Consider the following 18,751-nt stretch of genomic DNA (forward strand, 5'->3'; position numbering starts at 1 on the left):
GACGCTCTATTGCAGTAGTCCAGTCTGGATGTGATGAAGGCATGGATGAGCGGCAGTGTGGGACAGCATGGACCGAAGGCGGGCGATGTTGCCAGCTCAGTGGCCTTGTGGTTAGAGTGTCCGCCCTGAGACTGGGAGGTCCGGGGTTCGATCCCCGGCCGGGTCATACCAAAGACTCTAAATAATGGGACCCAGTGCCTCCCTGCTTGACACTCAGCATCAAGGGTTGGATTGGGGGTGGGAAGTGAGGAAGCTGGCGTCGACTGTTCGCCGCTTCACCTCCCAATGTATGAATGAATGAACCATTGTAAGGCAAGCGCTTTGAGTAGGCACATAGTGCATAGAAAAGCGCCATAAAAATGCAATTATGTTGCAGAGGTGGAAAAAGGCGGTTTTGGTGATCTGGTTGACATGGGGCTGGAAGAAGAGGGTGGGGTCAAGAATGACACAGAGGTTACGGACTCGGGTGGAGGGGGTGACAGTGGAGCCATCAATAGTGAGGGAGAAGTCATGAGAGGAGCGGGTGAGGGAGTCGGGGCCAATGATATGGATTTCAGATTTATTGCAGTTAGGTTTTAGAACGTTTGTTTGCGTGCATGTTTTAATGTCAGTCAGGCAGGAGGTGAGGGGGAAGTGCAAACCCTTCCTGTTTAAATAGCCGGTATGAAGATGGAGTGAGTGTGTGATTGGCCGAGTGAACCATGTGAGTGAGAGCATGAGGCGGCCCAATGAAGGCTGGCAGCGACTGCACTGAGGTTTCCTGACTGAACTTGCTCTGCGCATGTCTGTGACATTTTTTTTTTTACAGGCGTGAGTTTTGAATTTCAGACGCCCGGTAGCTGCTCTTTGAGAGCGGTTTTGAAGGAGTCAAGGGATTCGCATGTCTTAATGACATGGTTGGTAGGGCGTTCCACATTTTGGCGGCATAGGAGCGAAAATAATTTAGTCCCTTGTTTGTGCCGAATCTGGGCTGTACATGGTTAGTCGCGCTCCCTCTGGTGTTATGGGTATGGCTCCCCCATACTGTATCTTCAAAGTCTGATCCAACCCCCCCGCTCGCTCACTCAGATCAGCCAACAAAAGGAGGCTGGTAGAACCTTCACTAAAAGGCCGGGACAACGCTCCACACGTCCCAAACTCTTCTCCCTTCATGCTCCTAAACTATGGAGTGAACTTCCCATTGCAGTTAGAACTGAAGACTCACTCCCTGGGCATTCACTTCTAGTCATTTTTATTAGTTGACTAGTTGCCTAGTTTCCTTGTCGACTAGTTGTTTAACTAGCTATTATGTTATTATATTTGGAAATATTTGTACATTTAAAAACTGTGTACATTGGTGACTATCTATCTAATAATTCAGGGATCGCTATTCGCTACTTCCTTAGCATAGAGCAAGACAGCTGCTCACTTCCATCACCTCCTCACAACGCCACGACGCACGGACCGCCTCACGGAACCTAGCGGCGCACAGCCCTGTCCTCCAACCTCAATCTGCCCCGCATTACACACGCCAAACATTCTAACAATCATCTTAATTAAATTAATTTGCGTCAAAAACAACTCACCTCCCCGCAAATCACGTGTCACCAGTGAAATGCATGTTGGGACGGACACAGATTAATACTGGGACACACTTTTCCGCGCAACAGACCCACACAGGGAAAACAACTCGGACCCTGATACTACAGCTACTCTTGCGTCAGTCGACATAACTTCTTCTTTTGCCAGTCACTCTGTATGTGATGTATTACCATGGTTGTTGCTACAGTAAGAGCATCTGCTAAATGCATACATTGTAAATTGTGGTTCTCAAAGTGGGAGCCTTAACACAGTGGTTCCCAAACCTTTTCATGTCAAGGACCCCCAAATCGACACTCATTATCCCCCCATTTGAAGAGATCTGCCAGGGGCCCCTCACTTCACACGGGTGTGATTTTTCAGTCTACAGTAAACAAAGTCTCTTCACCGTAAAATAGCAGATCTACAAGCTCACACAGCGCATCACGTTGTGAGCTTGTAGACCTGCTATGTTTTGGTGAATGTTCCCCTCAGAGTAGTGATGCTGGGGTTTAAGTGGTTAAACGGCAAGTATAAAAGTTATTTTCAATCTGTCCTATTAATGGAAAGTGTCATAGTGACCTAACGACAAGTATTTACATACTTACACAGCGTTACTGTGACAATTAAGGTGCTATGAAATAACACTGGTGTTCAGCAGGTGACATGGATGAAAAACGTATTTACTTTTTTTTTGGGCTTTTTGCCATGCATTATTGATAGATTTTACTGTAGTTTGACAGTAAAGGGCGAGATAGATGGTGGGACACACAAACACACGCAGCAAAGGTCGTTGGGATCGAGACTCGAACCCTCGACACGCTGTCAGGCTGGATTACCAGCCTAGGTGCCTGGACCGCCCGAAAAACGTATTTACAGTGACCTGAATCAAAGATGTCTGAGAACCACTGGTTTAGAGTCTGCCTGCCTGCCTGCCTGCCTGCCTGCCTGCCTGCCTGCCTGCCTGCCTGCCTGCCTGCCTGCCTGCCTGCCTGCTTGCCTCACCTCTGCATGCCTGTCTGGGATATACTTTTACTTTGTCAAAGTAAAGTAAAGTGAGTGACAGCTGCTGTGAGCTTGCATAAAATGGCCGCCTCCCTTTTCTTTTTCCCATGACCCCACAGGGGGGGCGGGCGGGCGGTGGGGGCTGGGGCGAACCGGCCAATGGCACTCCCGGCTGCGGCGGTGATGCGGCGCAGCCCCGCGGGTATATAAAGTAACGCCACCCTCTTGCCACTTCTGAGCACTGTAGAGCATTCCCAGCCTCGCCTCGGGTGTAGGGATTGCGTCGGGGAGAGAAGAAACAGAACTACACTGCTTTGTGCTCGTGTAGTTTTGTTTTTTGGGGGGTTCCCGTCGAGGCTCAGGCCGTTCGTTTCTCATTTGGATTTTTGTGGCCGACAACACATTTGTGGATAAGGAGATAGTTCTCTACGACACAGCGCTCCTGGGCACAGCCCACTCCTCTAAAGGCATCCTTGTGGAAACAAGTAAGTGTCTTTTGAACTTAAACCTTTAGCTCGGGCGTGGGGGGGCCTGGGGGACCCCCTTTGAAACGGTCCCTGGACCCCCTATGGCAGGGGGTCCCACACACACACACCTGCTTTGAGCACCACCACACAGAGGCAGTGCCTCATTATTCTTAGCTTTGTAAACTCCGTTTATACAGTTAAGGTTCCTATCGGGAAGAGCTTCAGTGTTGGGAGGAGTTGACCTTTAAGGCCTTTTTAAAAAAAGCTCCCTCGCTTTTCTCTGTTGGAAAAAAGCTTTTCTTTATTCTTCATCTAAAAAGGGGGTTTGTGCATACGGGGTGCTTTTCATGATTTAATTCATTTTCCAAGGTTATTTATGTGGTTTAGAGTGAGTGTGTCTGCTGGAGGGACCTGCCGGTCCCAGAATAGCCCAGTGATAGCATCACAGAGGCCTCTGGGCCGCAGACGCCATGGCTTTTTAAGGGAAGAGAGGCAGAGAGGAGGGTATCAGTTGTACCTCCAGCTATGTGCCACATGGTGGCTGTCAATCAAACCACCATGGGGGTGTTGGGTGGGGGGGTGTTGTATTTTTAGACTGTGGTTTTAAGTGGCAGAACCCTCTCACTATGGTCTCTGGTCGGAAGGAAGTTAGCCTGTCGTCCTGAACCTCTTAATTGTTCTGATTCATGTTAATTTGGGTCCATGTGGTTACATGTGTTATAAAGCTCTCTGAGTTTACAGACCTGTGAGGGGTCCACTTGGACCTGTGGTGGTTCCCCAGACCTGTGAGGGGTTCACTTGGACCCGCGGTGGTTCCCCAGACCGCACATTGAGAAACGCTGTGTTAAACCAAACCATATCCACACTTTTCCTGGGCTGTGTGTGCTCCAGTTCCTGTTGATTTCATTGGATATCATTGGTCATCTGACCAGTTTCATTGGCTTTCATTGGATCAAATCGACAGGAACTGGAGCACACACAGCCCAGGAAAAGTGTGGATACACTCACTTGCTCTGGATATCAGACAGATTCACACACACACACACACACACACACACACACACACACACACACACACACACACACACACACACACACACACACACACACACACACACACACACACACACACACACACACACACACACACACACACACACACACTATGACGGTGCTTTGGCCTAGTGGTGGATGTGGCCCTGCATGGCTGGCTCTCTGCGGTAGAGAATAGCACCCAGCTGTGATGGCGTTGGATAACGTAGTTAAACAGCAGCTGCTGCAGGGGGTGGGGGGGTGGGGGGGGTTTGGCCAAAATAGCCGATTATATACAAGCCTGTCGCACTGAGTTTTGTAGATCAGTAGAAATGCTGATCTTTTTCACGTCAAGGACCCCTAAATTGACACTAATTAGCCCACGGACCCCTGTTTGAAAAGATATGCCAGGGACCCCCCCATAAAAGAATAACTTTTACGGCTCTAGCAGTGATTCTCAACCCATTTGGACCACCAGTTTGACATGCATATTAGTCTACGGACCCCCCCCCCCCCCCCATTTAATGGCATTTCTATCTCTGGGACCCCCAATTTATATTGTAAAAACAATGTCATTTTAACTCTGAGAGTGTACAAAATAACTCTGAGAGTGGGTCCATTTGTACACTCTTTAGAGTTACAGACCCATAATAAAAGGTTCCTAACTATCATTCAGCTGGGGACCCCCCTGGAACTCCCTCGGGTACCCCTGGGTACCCCCCGGACCCCACTTTGGGAACCACTGAGCTAAAGGAGGCCTGTTCTTATACTCGGTGGTCACCTCGTCGTCTAAAACTGTATATGAACAGGCCTTAAGTGTATTTATAGATGTACGGTTTTAGTTCTTTAACCCATTCTGACCTGAGATCAGATTCATACGAGGTTTCCACTGGACACACACTGGTCTGATTAACCCATTCTGACCTGAGATCAGATTCTAAAAATGTCAGTCGTTCTTCGAGTTTTCAAAAAAATAGCAGACCTACAAGCTCGTAGCGCGCCACTCGGTGGCGCGCTATGAGCTTGTAGATCTGCTATTTTTCAATAGCTAAAGCATAACATGATGCGAACACCAAAATGGGTTCCCGTTCAGAATGGGTCAATGCGGTTGGTCGTTTATACTCGTCTGACGTTCTAGATGTGATGGTTGTGTCAGTATACTGTTGTCTCAAGTCCAGGTTTAGAAGAAGGTTCTAGATGTGATGGTTGTGTCAGTGACTCATGTCCAGGTTTAGAAGAACGCCATAATATATATTCCAAAGTTAGCTGGGAAAAAATGCAGCTCTACAAGCTCACAGTGGCTTCGTTTTACGACACATTTGGGCATTAATTTACCAACAAACACAAAAAGTTGAAATCATTGAACATGCATCTGGTATAATATTGGTATACTCCTTTGGTGTGTGTGTGTGTGTGTGTGTGTGTCTGTGCTGTGTGCTTGCTGTGTGTGTGCATGACCTGCACACCAGGACTGGCCACGGTTCAACTTGAGTCTAATATTAAACAAGCTGTGTGTGTGTGTGTCTTGTGTGTGTGTGTGTGTGTGTGTGTGTGTGTGTGTGTGTGTGTGTGTGTGTGTGTCTAATATTAAACTAGCATTATCGTCCACCTCTTCTCTCCATATTTTAACTTTTTGAGTTCATTTATGTTTTTCATAAATGAACGTGATCATACCACACAAAAGGTAGCAGATCTGGTACTTTTGGACTGTGAATCCTGAAGGTTGACTTAGACCCAAATGTCTTCTAAATCCTGACAGTTTTCTGAAAAACCCATGTTTCTATGTCAGTCGTTCTCAAACATTTTCATGTCAAGGACCCCCAGAATTATATGTAATTGGACGCCAACCCCCATCTCAAAATATGTTGTTCCAGGGACCCCCCAGAAGCAAAGATTTGAGTTATGTCAGTTTGACAGATTCAATAGATCCTGTGATCTTTTGTGGCCAGATGTAATTTCCTTAAAACGAAAGAAGATTAACGCTCATCTTTTACTTTCCCTAAAACATGAACCTCTGTTGAAAAAAACTAAAGTTGTCCTTTAAATTCAGTATGTGTTATTTGAACACAACATGCATTGCAGATCAGCGACAAAGTGCCCAAAAATATTCAGACGACTGAATATTTAGTTTTGCCATGTTTTCAATGGCGCAAGCAGAGGGCACATGTATTAAAAAAATAATTATGTTTCCTCAGATTATTACCGTTTAATCTAAACTGGAGAGAGAGAGAAGTGGGTAAATGCGTTTATAGGACACAGTTAGCGAGGACATACTCATTTAATTAATGTTAACGGGCGGAGGATTAAAATGTGTTTTTAAAGTGATTTATTATGGGACCAGCTGTCCCTACTGGGAGGGAGGGGGGGAGGGACGGTGGTGTCGTGGGGACTGTCCCTGTGTGTGTTGCTGTCCGTCAGTCAGTCAGTCAGTCCGTCAGTCCATCTGCTGCGTGTCCTCATGTCTCTGTCACTGGTTGCAAATAGGTTTTCAATCAATGTAATGAGTCCCAGGATGCAGGGATTCAGATGTACAGTACAATGTACAGTGCACGTACAGTCTGTCATTCTGTAGGTTCTCATTCTGTTGTTATAACCAGGCCATGTGATCAGATATAGAAGCAGTGATTGGCTAAACATGTGATCAGATATAGAAGCAGTAATTGGCTCACATGTGATCAGATATAGAAGCGGTGATTGGCTAAACATGTGATCAGATATAGAAGCAGTGATTGGCTAAACATGTGATCAGATATAGAAGCAGTGATTGGCTCACATGTGATCAGATATAGAAGCAGTGATTGGCTCACAGAGACTCTCCTGTGTGTCAGCGGCTGTGGTGGAAAAAGTACTCCAATGTTTTACTTATATGGCGTCAAAGTATCAATACTGCAATGTTATAATACTCTGTTATAAGTAAAAGTACAGAATTCAAAATGCAGTCCTTAAAAAGTGTACTTAAGTAAATGTAACTAGTTACTTTGGGCTCAGAGGCTGTTTATGGTTAAGTAAATGTAACTAGTTACTTTGGGCTCAGAGGCTGTTTATGGTTAAGTAAATGTAACTAGTTACTTTGGGCTCAGAGGCTGTTTCAAGCCTTTATGGTCTAGTTTCACGCTGGTCGTGCATGCTGTAATTGTCAGATCTACAAGCTCCCCTTGCCATACAGTAAATATCAGATCTACAAGCTCCCCTTGACATCCTACTAGAAATGCGCCACGTCTCTGTGTGCGTGTGCGCGCGCGTGTGTGTATGTGTGTGTGTACGGTTGTAATGCACGTAACTCGAGAACCCCACAGACTTCATATTCGACACACCCGTTCCACACCCCCGCAGGGAGTGCAGTGCCCGGTATCCAGTCGGTCGGACCCACGGTTCTCCAGAACCACCACAAAAGGCTCTGGTCAGGCTCTGCCAGTGGGCCTAATCAGCCTAAATCCCCTCACCTGTGCAATTTCCAGCCTCTGCCTCAGCGAATTGATTGCCATGGCAACCCCCACACCTGACAATTGATTAGCCTACTTAACCAGTCCACTTTTCATAGTCCGTCAGTTTGCCCTCTTCACACACAGATACAGGGATCTCCATGTGGGACACAGACACAGTTTAAATGGGTGCTATGACAAGTTCACTACGGGTATTATAAGTTGCATCGTTCTCAAGTAGGCCGGTATAGCCGACAGGCACGTACAGGTCTAGTGCAGTAAATGTCAGATCTACAAGCTCCCAAAACAAGGACTCTGATGCCCCCCTCTTGTCATACAGTATTGACTTTTTCTGTTGTATGTCTGATTGTCTGTATTGATTTATTTACAGTTGTTTTTTTTTACTTGTTCACTTGTTGAAAAGTGAATAAATACCATTAAAAAGCATTAGTGTTCCTGCTGTATTTTCACTAATCATGTTTCTACCTTCAGATAGCAGAATATATGTTGTTGTGAACCTATCGTTACATTCTAGGCCTCTGGGAGGCTCTAGTGTAGTGACTGAAAATTATATTTTCTCCGATTGGAGTTCTAGAGGAGAATTATGGCCACAGAAAGAGTATCATGTTCAAGATAGAAAGGTCATCTTGGGCTCAGATCAAGCTTATGAAGATGGGCATCTTTATGTAAGTGAGGCAGTGACATTCACCATAAAGTGCTGGGAGAATAATCATATTTTATTGGTACTTTTTATTATTATTTTTAGTTTCTGGTGGGCTGGGCCCCATGGCTCCCAGGAGGGAGTGACGTGCAGAAAATGTTGCGACTCACCGGGAATTGAACCAGGGACTCACAGCCAGGCATTAGAGAGCCCATGTGGTCTTTGTGTGGTATTTTTATTTATTTATTGTTTCTGGTGATGTGGGTGATATTTTAAAGTAGAATGGTAGAATGCCCCATAAATCTATCTTGCTACTTACCCTTATGTGTCTGGATAATCCATGCCAAATTTTAAACTTGTATTTATTTATCTTTTCATCTAGTTGCAGTACATACAAATTTGGATTTACATAATTTTGTACCAAAAACAGGGTTTTGGGGCCCTCAGAACTAAAGTGTCCCTCCCTACACAGGTATATGTCCATACACGGTATATTGTTTATTATGCTAACAGTAATAGGTAGCAGAAAACATTATGAGGGCTGGGCCCCATAGGGCACTTTTGGACAAAAATGGCAGATCTACAAGCTCACAACGCGTCGCGCTGCAACACGTTGAGAGCTTGTAGATCAGCTATTTTTGGGGCGCAACCCAGCACTCTTTAGCTAGTGGAGATGCGGGGTGTACACGACATGGATTTCTAAACAAATTTGTTCAACGCAAAATGCTGCGTTCAAGTTCAGGAGACTTCGGCAGAAAAAAAGCTATTCTCCTGAATGCTGCCTTCCGGCATGGCATGGAGAGGAGGGGCGTTTGCATTTATTTCACCATGTAGTAAATGCTGCATTCGTGGTCTGGAGAGGGCAGTTGTTTTACAGACGGGTAAAAGGGCAGTTGTTTTACAGATGGGTAAAAGGGCAGTTGTTTTACAGATGGGTAAAAGAGCAGTTGTTTTACAGATGGGTAAAAGGGCAGTTGTTTTACAGACGGGTAAAAGAGCAGTTGTTTTACAGACGGGTAAAAGAGCAGTTGTTTTACAGACGGGTAAAAGAGCAGTTGTTTTACAGACGGGTAAAAGGGCAGTTGTTTTACAGACGGGTAAAAGGGCAGTTGTTTTACAGACGGGTAAAAGGGAAGTTGTTTTACAGATGGGTAAAAGGGCAGTTGTTTTACAGACGGGTAAAAGTGCAGTTGTTTTACAGACTGGTAAAAGGGCAGTTGTTTTACAGACGGGTAAAAGGGCAGTTGTTTTATAGACGGGGAATTGAACCAGGGACTCCCTGCCAGGCATTAGAGCCCATGTGGTCTGACTCTGCAGTACCAATGTTACACAACAACACAACCCCACCCAGTATGAAGGAGCTGTTACTACTGTAGCTTCATATTGTGTTATTAAAATGTAATGTTTAATTAATATCCTGTCGTACAAAATAGTGAGTTGTGAGAAACGTCAGGTTCAGACAGAGAGGTCTGCGATGACAAGAGATCGTTTGAGAGTGTGTGCGCATGCGTTTGATGGTTGGATGGATGGATGGATGGATGGATGTAGAGAGGTCTGGTTTGTGTCTGTCGATCACATGCAGGGTTGAGCCGAGTTGAGCATTTTGTGTTCTTTGGTAAATGAATGTCCTACTTGATGTGATATTGATAGCACCAGGTATACATCCTTGTAGATCTGCTACTTTTGATGCTCTAGTCTAGAATGTTATCCGTGAACCGTAACAGTGTTGAACATGTGAGGTTTCCACCCGACAGAGACATGTTGGTGAACTCTTTCTTTAGGCCCCGTTTACAGTTTTCACTGGCAGCCAAATCCAGCCTGAATCCCATCGGTTTAAATCAGTCTAAAACACAAACGAGTCAAATGGAATCCAATGTTTACTAATGCGACTTATTGAGCCACAAATCTGATTTCAGAACATCTGTCTCAGTCTGAACGCAGTGAAGTGACCTGATCTAAATCGATCTAAATCTAAGTCGGGACAAAACGGTTTTTAAGGTAGACCACACCAATGCAACTCATTGAGTTGCATTGGTGTGGTTGACCTTAAAAACATGTTGACCTGATCCGACCCTTTGGTGTGGTTTGGGCTTTAGATTCATTTCTGCTTGACCTTTAATGCCAGCCAGAAGAGTGTGTGTGTGTGTGTGTGTGTGTGTGTGTGTGTGGTGTGTGTGTGCGCGCAGAGGAAGGAAGGGCCACTGTTTGTTGCAGAATCACGATTGCATTTAGATGAGGCGCTAATGCTCTCGTGACTCACGTGACAATGACTGTCAAACAGGGTTTGGATATATTATACAGTCCCTATCTTATGCCTGTCGCTGGCGTCACAAAATGTTTAGGGTGACACTGACACCTCCCGCGGGTAGGCCACCCAGCCTGGCAAAGACCTGCGACCTTATCTAGTTTAGATACTGTTGTTTTCTGAGATACTGTTATATCATGTTGTTTAGCTGGTGTCCTTCTCCTACAGTGTTGTTTTTGGCAGCAAATTTAGATTTTTATTTTTTGTCATAGTCTCTTGAGTAGTTTTCATTTAGTTTTAGTCACATTTTAGTCACCTGGAATGTCTTAGTGTTAGTCTAGTTTTAGTCGACTAAATATCATAAATCTACAGTTGATTTAGTCGAACAAAATTGTTCTGGCTGGCCTCAATGCAACGATCTACAAGCCCACAACGCATCGCAACACGTTGTGGGCTTCTAGATCTATTCTAGGTCTATTTTCAGCATGCAACTAATTGTGAAATGACTTAAAATGACTTATACTGGATCTCTTGTCCACTAGTCCCTTCCAAACATTTGAGTCTAGTTTTTATTTGTTGACGAAACACACGTGTCTTTCAGGAACTTTCAGTGAAAGGTCCTGAAAGATACATAACGACAGTCTTACCCAATATCCAATCTTTCTGTTTTAGGAAGACAAGGCTGCTGTACTTTATACATCATACTAAGCATTCAAGTATGAGGTATAAAGTACAGCAGCCATGTGTTCGTAAAACAGAAAGATTGGATATTGGGTAAGACTGACGTTATGTATCTTTCAGGACCTTTCTTTGTCTCAACCATTACTCAATGGCTCTGGTCTCAGCCACTGCGGTAGATATTTTGACATTCCGTTTTTTATTTATTTTTTATGTTGCCACTACTGTTGGAGCAGCCGTAAACTACACAGGTTCATCCCGATGTTCTGGGCATCTTTGTAATGTTAGTGTTAGTAAAAAGCAGGTAAAGAGTAACGTTTGAAGCAGACTAACATCAGTCACTTTTCCATTCACTGTAGTAGAAGTTTGGTGCGGGGAAACCGCAGATGTGTTGTCTCCGCCTACAGGAAATACGTAGGCTGCGACCATGAGACCCGCTACGGAATCGTTCAATAGGACAATAACAGTGTTGATTTTGACAGCAATTCATTTATTTGTAGTTTTTGTCTTGCTTAACCTTAATAATAATAATAATAAACTTTATTTGTATAGCACCTTTCATACATAAATGTAGCTCAAAGTGCTTCACAGGGCAAAAATAAAATACAATAAAACACAAGTAGTTAAAATGATAAAACAATGGCAAAGAACAAAATTGAATATAAGAACATAAAATAAATAAAAATAAATAAAAACACCACATGCAGCAAATCAGTCAGGACAGGGTAGGAACGTGCATATTAAAACTCAATTAAAAGCAACGTTGTAGAAGTGGGTCTTGAGCTGAGCTTTAAAAATGTCTACAGAGGCTGCCTGACGAAGGTACAGTGGGAGCTTGTTCCATGCCGACGGCCCGTAGAAGCAAAAAGCTGCTTCCCCGTATTTTTTAGTTGCCATTAGTCTTTTGAGTAAACAAATTTCATCTGAAATGTTTTAGTTCTAGTAAACATTTTGTCGACTAAATATAATATAAGATTTTAGTCGGCTAAAATATATTTTGGCGGTGCCTTGATGGCGTCGTAAGGCCTGATTTACATTTGGCTGCATGCTGAAAATAGCCGATCTACAAGCTCACAACGTGACGGCGTGTTGTGAGCTTGTAGATTGGCTATTTTCAGAGCGCAACCCCAGAGCGCAACCAAACATAATTATAAAATGACTTATTCTCCACTAGTCCCTCCCTAACATTTTAGTCCAGTTTTTATGTTTGGCAAAATAGTCAATGCAACATACAGTATATGGTTTTGCTGAAAACTAAACAGTGCACCCATGCATGCATGCATGGCTACAGCTGCTGTTGCCAATCAATTTATTGAAAATTTAGCAATACAGTTTCTCACTGCTCACCTTAAAAGATGTTCTTTTAATCTAAACAAAAAACGTATCCGTTATAGCTTAGATTTGTAGAAAGGAATATAAACCTGAAAACTAGTTCAATTATGAGTGACTGGTTCTGAAATGATGAGTTTGAATTAATGACGCCTTTACCCACTTAGACCTGAGGACGATTCTACAAATGTCTTCTAAATCCTGACAGTTTTCTGAAGAACCCCATGTTTCTATGTCAGTCATTTTAATGTCAAAAATATATATAATTTGGCCGCGGACCTCCATCTGAAAATATGTTGTTCCAGGGAACCTCCAGAAGCAAAGATTTGAGTTAAAAACATTCGCTCTGAAAGAATATATTCAAAACCCATACAAATGACTGACTGACTCAGTTTTGGGGAAACGGTGCTCGTGCTCTTTTGTCCTTTCTAAATAAAAGGCCTGCTATTCATACTCGTACTCATACTCTTTCAGGTGATAAGGTGACCACCCAAACGGTGCTTAGTAAAAACAGAGAGATGTGTTTGGGGTGAGCGGTGAGTCTCTTACCACCGCGGCTCAGTGACGCCATGTTGTAGTTTTAGTGAAATAACACCTGTGTGAACCAAGTGGCGCAACTCCCCTCTCTAAAAGCTGAATAACTCCTATACGGAGCTCTCCATGGTTTGGTCCATTAGCGCAGTTTTCGGAGGTTTTTGCTGATAATCCGGTGGTCTAGATGGAAACATTGGTGCTTTCTAGAGCAACGATGGCTATATTTTAGCTCGCTAGCATTGACGCTATTTATCTAGCAACAACATCCACACACGGGTGCGGGTGCACGCGCACATGCACGGCACTACACACACGCGGGTGCGTGCGCACATACTTCTGTCGTTCCAATTTCACGCATGCGCACACCACTCATGCTCATTTGACGTACGTACGTGTCGTACACAGGTACACGGACAAAGCTGGATGTAGAAGTGGTTGCACCACTTAAAAACAGAGAGGTGTGTTTGGGTAAGCGGTGAGTCTCTTACCACCGCGGCTCAGTGACGTCATGTTGTAGTTTTAGTAAAAACAGAGAGGTGTGTTTGGGGTGAGCGGTGAGTCTCTTACCACCGCGGCTCAGTGTGACGTCATGTTGTAGTTTCTAGTAAAAACAGAGAGGTGTGTTTGGGGTGAGCGGTGAGTCTCTTACCACCGCGGCTCAGTGTGACGTCATGTTGTAGTTCTAGTAAAAACAGAGAGGTGTGTTTGGGGTGAGCGGTGAGTCTCTTACCACCGCGGCTCAGTGTGACGTCATGTTGTAGTTTTAGTAAAAATCACACCCGTGTGAACAGAGTGGTGCAACTCCCCTCTCTCTCTCCCTGGAGTGGTTGCACCACTCAAAACAGAGAGGTGTGTTTGGGTGAGCTGTAAGTCTCTTACCACCGCGGTGACCGCTGGTCACCTTAACACCTAAAAAACTGGAGTGAGAATAGGCCTTGAGTCACTCTAGATAAGACCATCTGCTGTGCCTGAGTTGTAAATTGACCGTTGTGTGTGTGTTTTCCTGACCATTTGCTCCTTGTCTTCTCTGCCCAGGGTGCCGACCAACATGTCTACACAGGCGCCAACGTTTACACAGCCGCTGCAAAGCGTTGTGGCACTAGAGGGTAGTGCCGCAACGTTTGAGGCTCAAGTTAGTGGTAAGAACGCCGTCTTTTTTATCTAATCTGATTTGCATGCTTTATTAACACATTTAGGCCTGACGTCGAAATGTCTTCTTAATCCTGACGGTTTTCTGAAATACCTGTATGTTTCTGTATCAGTGGTGCTCAATATTTCATGTCAAGGACCCCAAAGATTATATGTAATTGGCCGCCCGACCCCCATCTGAAAATATGTCGTTCCAGGAACCCCTCAGAAGCAAAGATTTGAGTTGAAAACGTTCGCTCTGAAAGAAAATATATTCAAAGATTTGTGCCGCATTATCATGATTAAAAAAAAAAAAAAATGCAGACCTACAAGCACCGAGTGCCGCGCTCTGAGCTTGTAGTTCTGCTATTTTTCAATAGCTAACATAATGTTTAAAAGTAAAACAACACAAAAAGGGGTTCCCCCCGTCATGAATGGGTTAACACACTTTTGCTGGGGACCCCCCGCTACCCCCTTAAGGACCCCTGATTTGACCACTACTATGACTCACAAAATTGTCGCATCGAAAATGTATCATGGACACGATGAGATTTATTGACTCAACGGTACTTCTGTGAGTTACATTTGGCGAGAGAAGACTGCCACTTCTCTTGGTACCATTAGGAGAGATACCAGGCAAACGTTGATCAAAATAACAATTCTTCTACATTCTCTAATTGTGTATTCTTCCTGTGAATTAAGTAATGCAGATGTTTAACAATAATTTAACTCTTGTGAGAGCGTAACATTAAACCCAGGGATTTGATTTCATTTTACTCTCCCCAAGAGTTAAAGATCTAACCAGGGTCCATTTGGTTATAGCAACTCTCCATCATTTAGCATGGGGACCACCTGGAACCTCCTCAAGGTCCACTGGTGGTCCCCGGACCACTGGTGGAGACATATAATATTACATAAGGGATATTATAATATCCAATAAAGGGAACACTTTTATGAATCTATTTCTGTTTGCTGAAGACTGCATGTCAGGTTAACCTTTTAGCTTTTTAGCGGTTAGCTTTGGAGATTTCACATCTAACTAACTGACAACACGGTGCGGTTGTGTCGTGTCCCAACAGGATGTCCAGCTCCCGAGGTGAGCTGGTTCCGTGATGGACAGGTACTTTCCGCTGCTGCCCTGCCCGGCGCTCGGATCTCGTTCAGCGAAGGCCGCGCTGTTCTGATGATCCCCGCTGTGGCCGCCGCACACAGTGGAAGATACTCTGTCAGAGCCACCAACGGAGCCGGACAAGCTACTAGCACCGCTGAACTATTAGCAACAGGTGAGGAAACAATTAAGCTACTACTAAATACAACCTTGCTTGTGTTTTGCTTGTGTGTTGTTTTCTCTCCGAGTCTAAAAGAATAAACAACCTTGCCTTGTGTTTGGTCCTCAGCCGAGACCGCGCCACCCAACTTTACCCAGAGACTCCAGAGCGTGACCGTCCGACAGGGAAGCCAGGTGAGACTGGATGTGGGAGTGACAGGAATCCCTACACCCGTCGTGAAGTTCTACCGAGAGGGAGCGGAGATCCAGAGCTCCCCGGACTTCAGCATCCTTCAGGAAGGAGAGCGTTACAGCCTGCTGATCGCAGAGGCCTTCCCCGAGGACTCTGGAACCTACTCTGTGAACGCCACCAACAGCAGTGGACGGTGCACCTCCACCTGTGAACTCCTGGTACAGGGTGAGTGTTCAGTCCCCACCGCCACAGCCAGGGTAATGGCACCCTCTAGTGGCAGTGAGGCCAGTGGCCTCAGTGGCCTTTCGTGTCGTTTTGGAAAGAACACTTTCTGTTACAGATGATACAAACCGAGTCAGGGTGCTGCTATTGCTCACTGGAAGCACTCTGCTACACCAGTGGGTCTCAAAGTGTCCCTGAGTGGGTTCCAAATGGCCCCGCACGGGTGTGTAACTCTGAGAGTGTACGCATGGAACCAAATGGACCCGTACACTCTCAGTGTTATGGGGCTCCTTGCATTTTTATTTAGATTTATTAATATTTTGATTTATAATTTTTTTTAATATTTATTTATTTTTATTTATTTAGAGTTACAGTGTTGTGTGTTCATGGAGCCCGTTTAGTTGCAACGAGGTACAAAACACTGCAAGCAGTACACTGGCTCCTCCAACCACTCTGGTATTAACATGGGGCAAAATGACTCAATGGCTAAATGTTGTCTCAGGAGAAGAAGCTGTATTAAACATGGTGCTGTATGTGTGTTTTCTGTCTCAGGAGAAGAAGCTGTATATTTAAACATGGTGCTGAATGTGTGTTTTCTGTCTCAGGAGAAGAAGCTGTACCTGTGAAGAAAACCAAGACCGTTGTGGCCACCTCCACATCCCAGATGGCCACGGGACAGAGCAGAGTTGAGAGGGTATGTCTGACATCATCCTTATGTCACCTTATTATTATTATTAGAGTTCACCTTTCACAAGCACGCTGCTACGCGCATTAGCCATATGCTAACCACTACATTTTTGTCACAGTCTTTCTTAGTCGATGAAACCAAAACAACTCTCTCTCTCTCTCTCTCTCTCTCTCTCTCTCTGTCTCTCTCTCAGAGAGTGGAGAGCAGCTCCTACCAGGCGTCCTCCATGATGGAGATGCACATGGAAGGAGGCGTCATGATGCAACAGATGGCACACAAGACCCCCCCTCGGGTTCCCCCCAAACCCACGTCCAGATCCCCCCCCTCGCTGACCCCACCCAAGATGACCGTGGGGCGCCAGCAGTCCCCCTCGCCCGTCAGACACGTCAAGGGTCCCACCATGTCCAAGAAACAGGTGAGAGGCAACGGGGTTTTCACTGTATTCAGCGCTTCAGTGCTATATTCTGGGACTGTATTCAGCGCTAGCATGGGATCACGCGCGCCGCGCTAGCCTGTTCAACCTGTCCAATTCCGATCATTAGGTTTTGAGTATTTGCCGAAGTTTATAATTTTATAGATCCGCCCTGATATCTGATCACGTGATCGGATCGGGACAACCCTAACCCTGACGCCGTAGTATGATCAAGTAATTTACGAAAACAAGATAATTTTCACTCATGCAAAATTCGTTTTTTTCTGAGGTCATCGCCATGTTTGCTGTTTTATTTCCGTCGGTGCATTAACCACCCCCCCCTCCCCCCTCCCGTCCCATAGACTTCGTCCTCCCCAGAGGTGCTGCCCCCGTGGAAGCAGGGCGGCTTCGTGTCCGAGGCCAGCTACAGCAGCATGAGCAGCGCCAGCATGATGAGCAGCAGCGCCACCATGATGTCATCCTCCTCACAGCAGGTGGTGAGCACACAGCAGCAGCAGCAGCAGCAGCAGCACTGGGAGGGCTCCTCCTCCTACGCCACAGGGCAGCAGCAGCAGCAGCAGCAACACATGATGATGATGATGACCGGAACAGAGGTGAGGAACACAGAGCCAAGATGGCCGACACCACCTCTATATATGCTGCGTTCACTCACACAGAGCCAAGCAGGACGACACCACCTCTATTTATGCTGCGTTCACTCACACGCCGGGCAGATGCAAAGATACACACAGTCTACACTGTGTGAAAAAGAGGAGTTAACAGGCAATTATGGGCACTGTATTTTGCCGTTTAGCGGGCATATACAGTTCATATACGGTAATATACAGGTGTGATGGTACAATTCGGGAGCTTACCGGAGTTTGTTGGAGAGTTTTAACGTTTTCCTGTGATTTACACATCCGTATTCCATGCTTTTTGCACAGTGCTACCGTTCATTTCCAATGGCAGCACAGCGGCATGAAGATACAAGTTCTCACTTAACCCATTCTGACCTGAGATCAGATTCATACGAGGTTTCCACTGGACACACACTGGTCTGATTAACCCATTCTGACCTGAGATCAGATTCTAAAAATGTCAGTCGCTCTTCGATTTTTCAAAAATAGCAGACCTACAAGCTCGTAGCGCGCCACTCGGTGGCGCGCTATGAGCTTGTAGATCTGCTATTTTTCAATAGCTAAAGCATAACATGATGCCAACACCAAAATGGGTTCCCGTTCAGAATGGGTTAAGAACTATACAACAACTCAACAAGCTCACAACCTGTTTGTGAGCTTGTAACAAACGGGTTTTCTTTTAACATTTGTGACGACATATTGGGATTATTAATTTAATATCGGCAGCTACGAAAACACTATGATCCTAATATTAATGTTATAGTGTTATAATACAGTGAAACAGTCATGTTTTCAGGTGGGTTTTGTGAAGGTGTTGTGTATGAGTGAATGAGTGTTGTGTATGAGTGAATGAGTGTTGTGTATGAGTTAATGAGTTTTGTGTATGAGTGAATGGACACCCATCTCACTCCACAGGTCATTTTCAACAGGGATATTATTTGATTGAATTTAACCGGCAGTCATCATGATGATGATGATGATGATGATGACGACGGTCGTGTGTTGTTTTCCAGTGTGTGTGTGTGTGTGTGTGTGTGTGTGTGTGTTTTCTCTCTTGTTGGGGGGGGGGGGGGGGGTTGCCATGGATGGATGGTAATGGAGATCTATATGCTTGACTGCGTGTGTGTGTGCGCGTGTTTGTGCGTGCGTGTCAAACCCAACCGCTAACGTGTGTCCACCAGGGTGAGGGAGGAGGAGGAGGAGGAGGCGATGGCGAAGGGAAGAAAGCCGAAGCCGTAGCCACGGTGGTGGCCGCCGTAGAGCTGGCGCGGGT

At 45.3% G+C, this 18,751-nt stretch overlaps 1 protein-coding gene across 1 annotated transcript in view; it reads left to right on the top strand.

Annotated features, from left to right (window-relative positions):
• The first annotated feature begins 2,814 nt into the window (after window positions 1-2,814).
• The window catches only part of ttn.2 (titin, tandem duplicate 2), a 251,946-nt gene continuing 236,009 nt past the window's right edge, over window positions 2,815-18,751 (top strand). The window contains exons 1-7 of the mRNA XM_080785291.1: window positions 2,815-3,047; window positions 13,966-14,069; window positions 15,138-15,341; window positions 15,456-15,743; window positions 16,346-16,434; window positions 16,622-16,843; window positions 17,203-17,454. Of these exons, the coding sequence (XP_080641417.1) occupies window positions 13,979-14,069; window positions 15,138-15,341; window positions 15,456-15,743; window positions 16,346-16,434; window positions 16,622-16,843; window positions 17,203-17,454 (1,146 nt within the window). The 5' untranslated portion in view covers window positions 2,815-3,047; window positions 13,966-13,978. The remainder of the gene's footprint in view (window positions 3,048-13,965; window positions 14,070-15,137; window positions 15,342-15,455; window positions 15,744-16,345; window positions 16,435-16,621; window positions 16,844-17,202; window positions 17,455-18,751) is intronic.

The sequence above is a fragment of the Protomyctophum bolini genome, assembly GCF_963924005.1.
Source record: "Protomyctophum bolini genome assembly, chromosome: 16".
Lineage (NCBI taxonomy): Eukaryota > Metazoa > Chordata > Actinopteri > Myctophiformes > Myctophidae > Protomyctophum > Protomyctophum bolini.